The sequence below is a fragment of the Mycetomoellerius zeteki genome, unplaced genomic scaffold (assembly GCF_001594055.1).
Source record: "Mycetomoellerius zeteki isolate Tzet28-1 unplaced genomic scaffold, Tzet1.0 scaffold81, whole genome shotgun sequence".
NCBI classification, from domain to species: Eukaryota; Metazoa; Arthropoda; class Insecta; order Hymenoptera; family Formicidae; genus Mycetomoellerius; species Mycetomoellerius zeteki.
In genome coordinates, this window is record NW_017257841.1 from 11,046 (window position 1) to 23,372 (window position 12,327).

A 12,327-nucleotide genomic window follows, 5' to 3' on the forward strand; every position below is an offset into this window, starting at 1 on the left:
CGATATCCGTATCGGAACACTAAAAATCGATTATATCGATTCGAAGTAGACGAAGTTTTTAACCTTGTTAAAAAAAGAAACGATTCTTTGTAAAGATATTGGTTTAAAATGGCACCATCTTGGTTGGAAAAATTGATTTTTCGCAAAATAGGTTAATTTACAAACGAATTTTAGTGTATCGATACGCGCATCGCCCATTCCTACACTATAGATATTTGATTATAGGCGGAAATTGCTGAAAAATGGCGGACCAATCAAAACTGGCTGTCTGATGTCGCGATTCTGATTAGAGGGTCTCTAGTTTTCCGTGCCCATGGAACAGTACCCTCTAGCGTTCCGAAAACCGACGCGGCATTCCGTTCATCGTCTCTCACTTCACTCACTCACTCCGTCACTCTTGACCGTTGATCTGTCTCGCCGAAGTCGTCTTTCGATATAAGTGTGATTGTGATTAATTTCTGTATTCTCGATCTTTCCTTGTATCGTTGACACGGCGAGTGCATAAAACGCGATTATAAACAATGGCTGATCAGCAAGAGAACAAGGACTTCAGTGAGGACATAGCGGAGCAAAATTTCGAGAAGAACGGCGAGGCTGAGAGTGGTACCGGTGGCGGCGGGGACGCTGTGGAGAATGGCCAGGACTCGCAGGAGGACAGGTAAGACTTTTTCCATTCTTTTATCAGCCTATAGAGAACTCCGGTCAGACCCGGTCGCGTGATCAGGCATAGTTCGCGGCGTCCGGCGTCCCTCGGCGGGTTCGGTATCTCGGTAATAACGGTACTCGGATCCCAATCGACGATTGCGTTGTCCCGCCGAGGCGGTTTCCCGCGAATTCGGTCGGCGTCTCTTGCCGCCTGCGGCAGGTCTCCGCTTCCGACACGGCACGGACAAAATGGCGATGGGCCGATTTGAGGCGAAATGTAATCCAATGTAATCCACGCGCATCGGTCGCCCCTCGCTCGCCGATCGCTCGCTTTCTCGCTCGCGCGATCGTCCTGCGTCGCTTCGTCGCAACGCATTCGTTGGTGCATTTCTTTTTCTTCCCCGGCGTTCCCCCGCGAATATGGCAGAGTTACGTTATTGTTGTAGCTTGGACGCGTCTTTCTCTCTCTCTCTCTCTCATGCGCCGCGCCGATCGGCCGATCCATAGCGAAAAGACTCCTTTGCGTGGCATACTCGCATATTTCGCACGTTCCCACGCTTACGTTCGATTTTTTTTGCCGCTTTATTTCTTTCTTCCCTCCCTCCTTCCTCCTCCCCCTCCCCTTCATTATCGCGATAACGTCGTTCAATGCTCCCCCCCTTCAATGCTCGCGTCGTTTGAATTGTTTGAAACGCAGAGAGTACGCGGGCACGACAGATTCATAACATCAATTTGCAGCTCGGTACCCTGTTTATCAAAGGGATTGTTTACAAGTTAGATATTTTTGTATATGGAAATATTTAAAAAAAAATGTGAATTTTATACAATTGAACAATTTTATTGCGTCCTACCGATACCTTATGCACTCGTAGTAAATCTGTTTGAAATATATTGCTTAGTCAAATAAAGATAAGGTAAATATGTAATTATATTCATTACTATGCTGTGATTACAATTTTACACATGTGTTGTTATTTATTATGAGGTATGTGTCCATCTGTTGTTTTTTTTTTTTTTCAAGCTTTCTAACTTTTTTTGTAAATTTTTTCTTTCCGTTCTCACTTAGCCGATTTAAACTTTCTTCTAGTCCTATAATTAATGGAGGGCAGTCACAATTTCATCATTGATAAAGTTTGTATGTATATGTAGATCTACTTATAATATATTCTCTAAGAAATAACATTTGTATTTGTATTTCTATTTTTTTTTATAGAATATAATTTTGAAAATCCACGTTTGAACAAGTTACGAGTCATCCTTTCCTTATTCACAGTACAGTTTACGGTCAAATTCAGATTAGTCAATTGCTCGAAAACGATTGACAAATCCGTCCAATGCTTGTGTGGGATCTCTCTGAATTGAACTGTGAGGCTTCGTGAATGAGCTTTGGGGTCGGAATTATTGTGAACAATCGAGCATCGAGTTCTCAAGTCCATCATGTTACGTCATGACACGAAAGTACCTGGAGTCAAATCGAAAGTTAAATGTTACTTGAGATCAAATACGTGTGTCGCAGCGACACACACTTGCCTGCTGGATAATACAGAGTAGAGTAATTTCCGCTGATTCGAGTGATATTTGGATTATTTGGGCATGAGCAAATGCACAGAGATACTAGGGTCAATGCAAACATCTCCAATAGGCTCCTGAACGCCATTAACGCAGTTTCTGTGACTTGGTCTGCAGGTGGCTAAAACGTCCCAGTGCGATTATGGCGGGCTGCTTGCAACCGGCTAACTGTGACCTGACCTGACAACAGATACCGGCGAGAGACTGGTACCCATGGTATTTATCATCAGCAATAGATGATATGAAAACGACATAATGTATATATATATATATATCTCAATAAACATTTATAAGTACAGACTTAACATCGCTGGGAAAAAAGTTAAGGAAAAGATAAAAACAGCAAAATGTGTACATATTGCAGCTTGTTATTTGAATGTGAAAAAAAGTATGAAAAATGTATCTCGAGACTCAAGACAAGTCGTATGTAATGTAAACCTTCTTGACGAATTGTAAGATAAAATATCCTTATATGTACAAGTGTCTGATGTAATGCACAATAATGTTGTTTAAAAAGAACTCAAAAAAAATATAACAAAGAATAAGAGATAAGAACAAAAAGCAAAATCGTGCAGTGACCAATGTTAATCTGTTGTAATGTGGAAATTAATTTTTAGCTTTCCAATATAGAGTTGCAGTCGATCTACCACATGCCACTAATTTGGGCCAATTAATAATCGGGATTTAATTGTAACTTTAGAGAAGTTATTTGTATTTTCTTTAGGGGCAGCAGTATCTCAACTGGAGTTGTAGCTTATTTGGATCATCGTAACAGTACTTTGCTTTTTTGATGCGTTTTTTTCTACTACACTCACACACATACACATATAACATTTTTATGCATATGTACTTTTTTTCTAAAACTTTTCCTTTAATACTTTTCACTTATTGACTTGCTATATAAAACTTGTTATATATGGTGTTCAAATCGAGTTGACCTGTGTGGTGCGCAAAGCCGCCGTCTCTCCGTAACTTCAATTTTACTACGCTATCGCGTAGCAACTGCATATGTAATTTGTACAATAACATACATTTATCTTGATAAAAATTCATTTGTTCTAGGAATATGGTATCTTGTAACTTTTACCTCTTATTATCAGTATAACGAATCTTGTTTAGTCTCACGCGCAAGGAACGTTTATTTTTCCAAATCTATATGTAGGACAACACCTACATTGTGTATTGCTGCAATTGGAATTCCTATTCCCTATTAGAAATAGCTATCGTGCTTGTTAAATACAACAAAATTTTTGCAGTGCCTTTTCCAGATAGCATCATGGATCATCCATCAATTACATTCTATTAAATTGTAGTACAATTTTAATTTGTACAGGAATGACATTAAATCAACATTAAATTCATTAGAAGCAATTAGTTTAATATCTATTAAAAAATCTCTGTTCTTTCTTTGGTAAAATAAATTAGTTCCATTGCTTTGCAGGTTGACCGGAAGTAATCAGGATGATTGATACAGGCACATTCAATTCCTATTTCTCTCTTTCGTTTATTTTTTTGACATTATGTGCCTATATAAATTCAATTAAAATAATATTACCACAATTATCACAACACCGCGATATAGCGGTTGGAAAGTTAGAGCGGCAAACATGTTGTTCTCTATTACATTTGCTTAAAATTTTTATTTCTGTTTATTGTTTACAGAAAATTATTTGTCGGTGGCTTAAGCTGGGAAACTACTGACAGTGAGTACCCTTATATTTAGTAATTGCCACTCGTCGATATATTGCATTTTATCCGGAAATCCGTCACGAATATTTTTAATTTATTTCAGAGGAATTAAGGGAACATTTTAGCACTTACGGCGACATTGAGAGTATTAATGTCAAAACAGATCCTAACACAGGAAGATCGAGAGGTTTTGCCTTCATTGTCTTTGCAAAGGCCGAAGCTCTCGATAAGGTAATTTATAGTTTTTTTTAATCTATAGATGTTAAAATGAAAAAATTACGAATATATATATGGAATATATGTAGTACGTGCGTGCGTGCGTGCGTGCGTGCGTGCGTATAATATATATTACAAATTAAAGAGAGAAAGATTCTAAAGAAATAAATCAATAATAATGCTAATCAGAGTCAAACACAAAGTGAATGCGTGTAATTAAATTTTATTAGTATAATACAATAATTATAGACGTTTCAATCCAGTGTTTCGGATCCTTTTCAATATAACAAAGGAATTACAGAAATAGAATTCAATACTAAGTAATCGTCAAATAAAATCGCAACATTAAACGGGAGTAATCTGTAATCAGATGTAGTGTAATTTCTTGCAAAATGTAATTATGATTTTTTATTCGTCAACATAAAAATTATATCAATTGAGAAACAACACAACATTATTATTGAACACAAGTCGGTATTTATAGTCGGATCTTATATTTATATAATAGTCGGATATTATATTATATAATTACATCTTGCAAGAAATTACACTACATCTGATCGCAGATAATCTCCTGTTTAATGTTGCTGTTTTATTTGACGACTACTTAGTATTAAATTCTATTTCTATAATTAATTTTTTTGTTATATTGAAACGGATCCGAAACGATTATAATTATTGTATTATGCTAATAAAATTTAATTACACGAGTTCTCCTTGTGTTTGGCTCTGATTGGCATTATGTTTACTGTTTCATATATATCTATTACTGTTTCTAACCGAATCTAATGATTTTTTGTAGATTATGTCAGCTGGCGATCATGTCATTAACAACAAAAAAGTTGATCCCAAGAAAGCGAAAGCTAGGCATGGAAAGATCTTCGTCGGTGGTCTTTCGACGGAATTGTCTGATGATGACATCAAGAACTTCTTCTCACAATTTGGAAATGTAAACATTTTTTACTTGGAAACGAGTACAAGGAATAAGTCGAAAGAAAAAGGAATTATTGCATGTTTCTCTTCCAGATTGTCGAAGTAGAGATGCCATTTGATAAGACAAAGAACCAAAGGAAAGGTTTCTGCTTTATTACATTTGAATCTGAGCAAGTGGTCAATGAACTTCTTAAGACACCCAAACAGACTATCAACGGGAAAGCTGTGAGTTTCATTGAACTTTTATCAATGTCTGTTAAGCTAGCACCTCCCCCCCTCCTCACAAAAAATCAAAACGGTACCTATGCCAGAATTAAGTGCTATTTATGTGCTAATTATATGCTCTAATGCCAATTTTTCTGCTAAACCATTTCCAACGGTTTAGCAGGAAATCGCGATTAAAAGTGGGGGTGCTGGCTTAACGTTAAGTTAGCACCTCCTTTATTAAATCATATACAAAATCAAAAAATTGGTACAGTAAAATTATGTGCTTTTTATGTGCTTTCAATATCATAAATCAAAATTATTATAACAGTAACGGTTTAAGAGATACACGTATATTATACCTATTTTCGATACATATTACAACGGTGCAAGAGTAAAGTGCTAGTTAAAATGCAGACAGCGAATTGGTTTCAGGTTCAAATTGTTCCTCCATTTATGTGCTTTCAAAGTATGCACAACGAGATTTTTGTGCTCACGCCCCTCCCCTCTGCAAAGGGGCGCCCGACTTTCACCTTCGATTCTCACTCCCCCCTCATCCTCTGCAAAGGGGCGCACGACTCTCACTCGTCCTCACCTCTGCAAAGAAGCGCTCGACTCTCACCCCCGCTCCTCCCCCCCTGCAAAGGGGCGCATTAGTTAATGGGTGCGCCCGTACTGGCTTAACTTAACGTTAAGCCAGTACCCCCACCTTTAATCGCGATTTTCTGCTAAACCGTTGGAGCACAAAAATTAGTATTAGAGCACATAATTAGCACATAATTAGCACGTAAATAGCACTTAATTCTGGCATAGGTGCCACTTTTGATTTTTTGTGGGGGGGAGGTGTTAGCTTAACAGACATCTTTTATCTATAGTAAAGAAGAGTCATTAAGAAGATTGTAAGGGCACAAAACACATTAATATTTACGCTTTAAACAAACTACGTACATGTGAAAGTTGTATTCATAACATTCTGTTTTTATTGAGCAACACATTTTTACAGATTATTTATTTTATTTGTTATTAGTTTTATTGTTATAAACAAAAATTTTTTAAATAAAAAATTATAAATTTTGTTATATAAATATATTAAGTACTAAACATGACTTATGTAAAGTTAATCTCATTGAGATTCGCCAATTAGTTTATAACAAATAAATATTTTGTTTATTTACTGAACAATTTATGTCTGCATCTCAATGTAACTTTACATAAATATTTTTGAATTTATATAGTACTTATATTAAAAAAATAGAGATTTTTATCATTATTTTATAATACATTTTCATATACTTCTATTAGAGTACAAATTTTAAAAATATTACTTTTTATTGAAATAACTTTTGATCTAAATCGTCAACTGTCTCTAATTTTTTTGTATTATTTTGAAATGCAATTTAGAATAATCTATAATTTTTTCAAGTAATTCTTAACATATTGCATTTGCCTTACAACCTCCTTAAACTTAAAATTCAACCTTTTTATTATTTAGAAATCAACAAACGTAATTTTTTAAATCGATTTTGATCTTTTTTAACAGGTGGATGTAAAGAAGGCAACACCTAAATTGGATGGAATGGGTGGGATGCGTGGCGGAATGATGGGTAGAGGAAGAGGAGCTCGTGGCGGTCGGGGTCGCGGATTCGGAGGACAGGGTGGATGGGGACAGGGCTACGGAGGCGGTTATGGCGGTGGCTACGGCCAAGGTGGCTACGGCGGTGGGTACGACGGTTACGGGGGATACGATTACTACGGCGGCGGTTACGGAGGTTACGGTGGTTATGATTACAGCGGATATGGTGGTGATTATCCTTTGTTCTTTATCACATAGCAGATATATAGTAAATTAAATTTGAATTTATAAGTAATGTCCCAGGGTGAGGTATTTCTGTCATAAAATGGTCAGTATCCTGGCAATCGGAGGGTATCTTTGCAACATTCTTCTTAGATTAGAATTCTCACTATTCGAATTGGTTCTTTTTGTATAGTCGCGATGTTAATATTTTCTTTTTTTTACTTGCGATGAAATCTCAATGGTACGTGCGGATACTGACTCCATTGTACCATGTGTTTCATGAAACGCAGATGGCTATGGCTATGGCGGTGGTAATTACGAAGGTGGCTACGCGGGCGGGCGCGGTGGTGTACGCGGTAAAGGTACGCATTACAGCGTTCCTTGATATATTTTACTACCCATCATTTTGTATTTTGCTCTCTCTTTCTCTCTTTTATATTTAGCTTTGCCACCGCTAGAATTGCACCCATCCTTGTAACCCATTGTGATTGCAATGAGAACAACTTAATCCCCAAACTTACAGTCTGATAAATATAATCTCAATATAAATTTCGATTAATTTTGACTGTAGAAGTGTCAAAATAGAAAATTTTATTTACTTTGCTTTTGTCATTTTTGCTTACAAGTTCATGTTGCTTAATCATTGTTGTAATAACAAAAAAGAAGGAGAGGGGGAAGAATTATTAGAATCCCAGAGAGATGCATATCAAAAAGGAAGGATATGGAGTCGAGTAGTATGCAGCTTACTACCTTAGCCTGTAGCCTCTTTGTTCTTACATTTATTGTCAGTAGTAATATCTTTTTTCGTAGTACTTGGTTGTTGTTAGTAGCATAGTGTATTCTTATCGAGATGTGCGTGCGTTATATTATAAGAGTTTCGATCTGTTCTACGTTATTAACTTGTATATTTATATTTGTATAATTGTAGCTACAGACTTGTGTTATAAGGGTAAAAAGACTAACGGTACAATATCGATATTGTTTCAGGTGGCTCCGGCTACGGTGGCAAACAAAGAGGAGGTGGTGGTCGCCAAAATCAGAGGCACCAGCCGTACTAACGAAAATCCTCATTCGCGAACGCTGTGCAATTCGCGTTGTAACCGCTGGTGAGTTGCCGCACAATCGAAATCTTTATCTTCGCGTCGTTGCTTTAAGAAATTTATAGCGGCAATCTCTCTCAATGTCGCGTTTTGCCTATTCGTTAATATTATCATTATCAGTGTCTATTATATTTTTTGTAGAAACGAAATATTAATTTAAATTAAGTGTCCTAGTTTTTTTGTTACTTCAGCCATCTTTCTGTTGACAGATGTTCATGAATATATATTTTACGTAAAACCTGATTTGTAATTTATACAAATACACGGCATACATATACACAACGTAGACTACTTATTTTTTTTCACAGGTACTCTTCCTCACTACTACCGATCTCTTCATTCGTCCAATCATCATTCCATTAAGTCGCGCCCCTCTTAGCAAGAATTTCGACAATTTTTCAACAATGTGGACAACTGCTGCTACGAAATCACCGAAAACCACGAGACCGGCGACAGCAGTAGAGATTTCATTTTGTATTTAACTCCGATTTATATTATTCCGCGACTATATGCTTTCCTTTCTGCCGTTTGTAGTGCGAGCTTGTATCGTTTTTTCTCCTTTTGAATAGTAACGTTCACGGTAGAAAAGCAAGCATATAAAATCACACCGACAGATTTTTGAATGTAATACCGAACAAAACAGTGAAGTATCCAACAGTATAACAATCTTGCAAAAAAAGTAACGTTGCCGTATGATAGATAATGGAATAAGAATAGTTGTATAAAGGTACAATGTAAGCACGACAACACGTGCCTCGTCAGAAAAATGCGTCGTTATTGAGGAATTGCGCATCCATAAATTATTCCCATTTATATAAACCTAGTACCTTGTCCTGTTACATTTAGAGATCGGGAAGTTTATTTTTGATGATGAAACAATTAATTTGTCGAACTAATCTGCAGTATTTTATTGACACGGATAGAAATATTAATTTTTTGTTATCTGAGAAATGAACTAGAACCGATTTTTATTGGATATTGAGCAATTAAATTAAAAAAAAATTAACATTGGTCTTTCAACTATTTTAGACTCTTTGATTCTTGCTTCGCGAATGTTTTTTTCAATCAAAATTCATGCGAAGTGGTAGAAAATAAAATTTGTGCTGAACATAATTAGATCAGGGGATCGTTTATGCAGTTTGAAATGAAGTGAAAAGTATGAAAGTGAGCAAAATCGCTGGTTGTTGACCAACGAAATGATGAATATTTTTATGTCTGCTCATTTTTGTTTTCATTTTATTTCAAGATATACATTCTATCCTTTGTTCATATTAGGTCTGTTCGCGTTGCTTGCACCTTTTTCACTCAGCATCTTCGCTTTCTCTCTTTAACACCCGATTATATATTAAATCTCATTTTAAGTGCAAAAACTTTTGGGGATTTCAAACAACACGAACAGATTTTATTGCTTGCACTGTTTGCGTTCAGAATTTTTGCTTTTCTTTTTTCAACGTCCGAATATATATTTAGGTTTGTTCGCTTTGCTAGCACTTTTTACACTCAGTACTTCGCTTTCTTTTTAACGTCCAAATATATATTTGTTTCGTTTTGAGCACAAACATTTCAATTAAGGGATTTTAAGCAACACGGACAAACCTTTTATTTTGTTCCAAGGCCAGTATTCATATAGTCCATTCTTATTTCAAGACTGTCTTAAATAACGTCTTAAGAAGATCCTAAAGTGAAGCCCGAATTCCGATGAGATTACTGTTTTACCGATAAAATATACCGACACATTGACGTATCTTTGTTACTAACTACATCAATATCGCACTCGCACATATGTACAAATTTTCTAACTAACTAATCTTTTGTATTAAGTAATCTAAACTTAATTCTAAGTACTTAATATTAGTTGTTCCTATAATTCCTAGTCCAAACCGAGCTAATTTTATAAGTACAAAGTACAAAACTTTTATATAAAGCAAATATTGTTACAAGCCAACGCCAGAAGCTGATTAAAAAAACTGTAATTTTCCAACTTTTTTTCGTTTTTCGTACGAAGTCAACCGGTTTGGACTACATTATCGCTTATATTTTAATTGTGGAGAAGGATTTTTAATTCTGTAAAGGCAGTTAGAAAAATACTTATTTGGAAAATAATCGGTAAAACAGCACGACCTTAGGATCCCCTTAAAATGCTAATATGGCTCTCTTGACCGGTATTCATAGTCCGTTCTTATTTCAAGATCGTCTTAAGTAATGTCTTAAGACGCTAATACGGCTCTCTAATTGGTTCATGACATCTTAAGACTATACTTAAGACGGTCTTGAACATAAGAATCGACTATGGCCGGTATTCATAGTCAGTTCTTATATTTAAGACCGTCTTAAGCAGTCTTAAGATGTCATGAATCAATCAGAAGGCCGCATTAGCGACTTAAAACAATCTTAAAATAAGAACTGACTATGAATACCGGCCAGTGATCTGTATTCAGTCTGTTCTTATATTTAAGACTATCTTAAGTACAGTCTTAAGACAAGGTCTTATAAGCCAATCAGAGGCCGATATTCATAGTCGATTCTCATATTTAAGACAGGGTACGGTCAACGCGATGCTACAAATACTTTAAGCGTTTCTTGATTGGTCAATTTGTAAAATTCTTTCTTCTGATTAATTAATCAAGCGCTTCAAAACATTGTAGCAAAACTTCGATCATAGCCACATTCTTAAAATGTTAAGTCATTTAAGACGATCTTAAAAAATAAGAACGGACTATGTGGGTAGTATTCATGGTTCATTTTTTGTTAAAGACTGTCTTAAGGTGGTAATACAGTTTTCTGATTGTTCATGATATCCAATATTAATCTGAATTACCGACCTGTGATTGGATTATAACATCTCAAGATTATACTTAAGACGTATTAAATATAAGGGCTGACTATGGCTGTTATTCATAATCAGATCTTGTATTCAAGACTGCCCTAAGTCATATATGTAATACTACTATATTGCTAACGCAGCCTCTTTTTGGGAGTGGGGGGTATGCGAAGACAACGAGATAGGGAATATCGGATCTCTCACTTCCACAGTGTACTCGAGTGTGGTGCGCATGCGCTGTACACTATCTAAGTGAGAGGTAGATATTCATCTGCACCGTGGTGTTTTCGCCAGCTTTTGATTGGCATTAGCAATATAGGAGTATTACATAGGTATATGCCTTAAGTACAATCTTAAGAAGCTACGAATCAATCAGAAGGCCATATTAGCATCTTAAGACATTACTTAAGACAGTCTTGAAATAAGAAAGAACTATAAATATCGTCCTAAGTGCAAAGCTTTTTGTGAATTGCGAACAACGTGAATAAATCCATTATTAGTGAATAAATCTATTATTCTTTCTGGTACTTCGATTTTTATAATTGAAAATATTTGAAATACATTGTTAAGGGGAGCGACGCACTTGCATACAGTTCAATTGCACACACCACTCACATCGGCCTGTTCCTAGTAATTTTTCATTGCTTCACCAATGAGATTATGTGCGGTCACTTGACGTTACAAATGTTTCGAAACTTTTGATTGACCAATCGGAAAAAAGAATTTTACTAACTGACCAATCAAAAAATGCTTCGAAGCATTCGTAGCATCAAGTGGATCCGTAGCCTATTATTATTATTTAACATTAAATGTTAAACAAGGACAGATGATGAATCCGAGGCATCGGAGGCATCCGAGCGACGTTTCCGAACGCAGCTATTATGTTAAATTAGCTAATTAGTGATGTGGGCAATTGATATACATCCATTGTTAAGCTGATCATGCATAGATGTTCATGGATTGGCCGTTTTTGAAGGTATCTCTGATCTTTCATTTTCTCATGAAGGTTCCTAGAAATATTAAAAATAATCCATTAAGGGCTACTGTCACCAAGCTCAGTTAACTTAACTGGCCAGTTAGTCCATCGGAATTGACCAATCGCATTTATCATTTTGTTTGAAGCAAACTGGCTAGTTAAGTTAACTGAGCTTGGTGACAGTGGCCCTAAGGCCGGAATCAGACTAGGCATTGAAGATTGAGATTGAAGATTGAAAGATTGAAATTTGACCAATCAAAACAATAGGACCTAAAATTCCTTTACCCTCATTGGTCAAATTTCAATCTGCAATCTTCGATCTCAATGGCTGCGTTCAGCAGAGAAAGCAGCTTTGCAACTGTTGTAAAATTCTTCAATA

The 12,327-nt window shown here is 36.0% G+C and overlaps 1 protein-coding gene across 2 annotated transcripts; it reads left to right on the top strand.

Annotated features, from left to right (window-relative positions):
* Window positions 1-363: 363 nt before the first annotated feature.
* On the top strand, window positions 364-8,124 carry LOC108729917 (RNA-binding protein squid). 2 transcript variants are annotated; one of them, XM_018459288.1, is made up of 8 exons: window positions 364-658; window positions 3,877-3,917; window positions 4,007-4,134; window positions 4,922-5,068; window positions 5,146-5,277; window positions 6,797-7,058; window positions 7,342-7,413; window positions 8,039-8,124. In XM_018459288.1, the coding sequence occupies exons 1-8, from the start codon at window positions 522-524 to the stop codon at window positions 8,107-8,109; spliced, it is 990 nt and encodes a 329-aa protein (XP_018314790.1). In that variant the 5' UTR covers window positions 364-521; the 3' UTR covers window positions 8,110-8,124. The 2 variants fall into 2 exon arrangements, with proteins under 2 accessions (XP_018314790.1, XP_018314791.1); XM_018459289.1 differs by lacking the exon at window positions 7,342-7,413 and having other exon boundaries at window positions 366-658.
* The last annotated feature ends 4,203 nt before the right edge of the window (window positions 8,125-12,327 follow it).

Excerpts from the sequence above, each read along its gene's own strand:
- LOC108729917 (XM_018459288.1), top strand. The coding sequence starts at position 522 with ATGGCTGATCAGCAAGAGAACAAGGACTTCAGTGAGGACATAGCGGAG. Across the intron at positions 659-3,876 it reads CAGGACTCGCAGGAGGACAG|AAAATTATTTGTCGGTGGCT; the intron begins GTAAGACTTTTT and ends TATTGTTTACAG. Across the intron at positions 3,918-4,006 it reads AAGCTGGGAAACTACTGACA|AGGAATTAAGGGAACATTTT; the intron begins GTGAGTACCCTT and ends AATTTATTTCAG.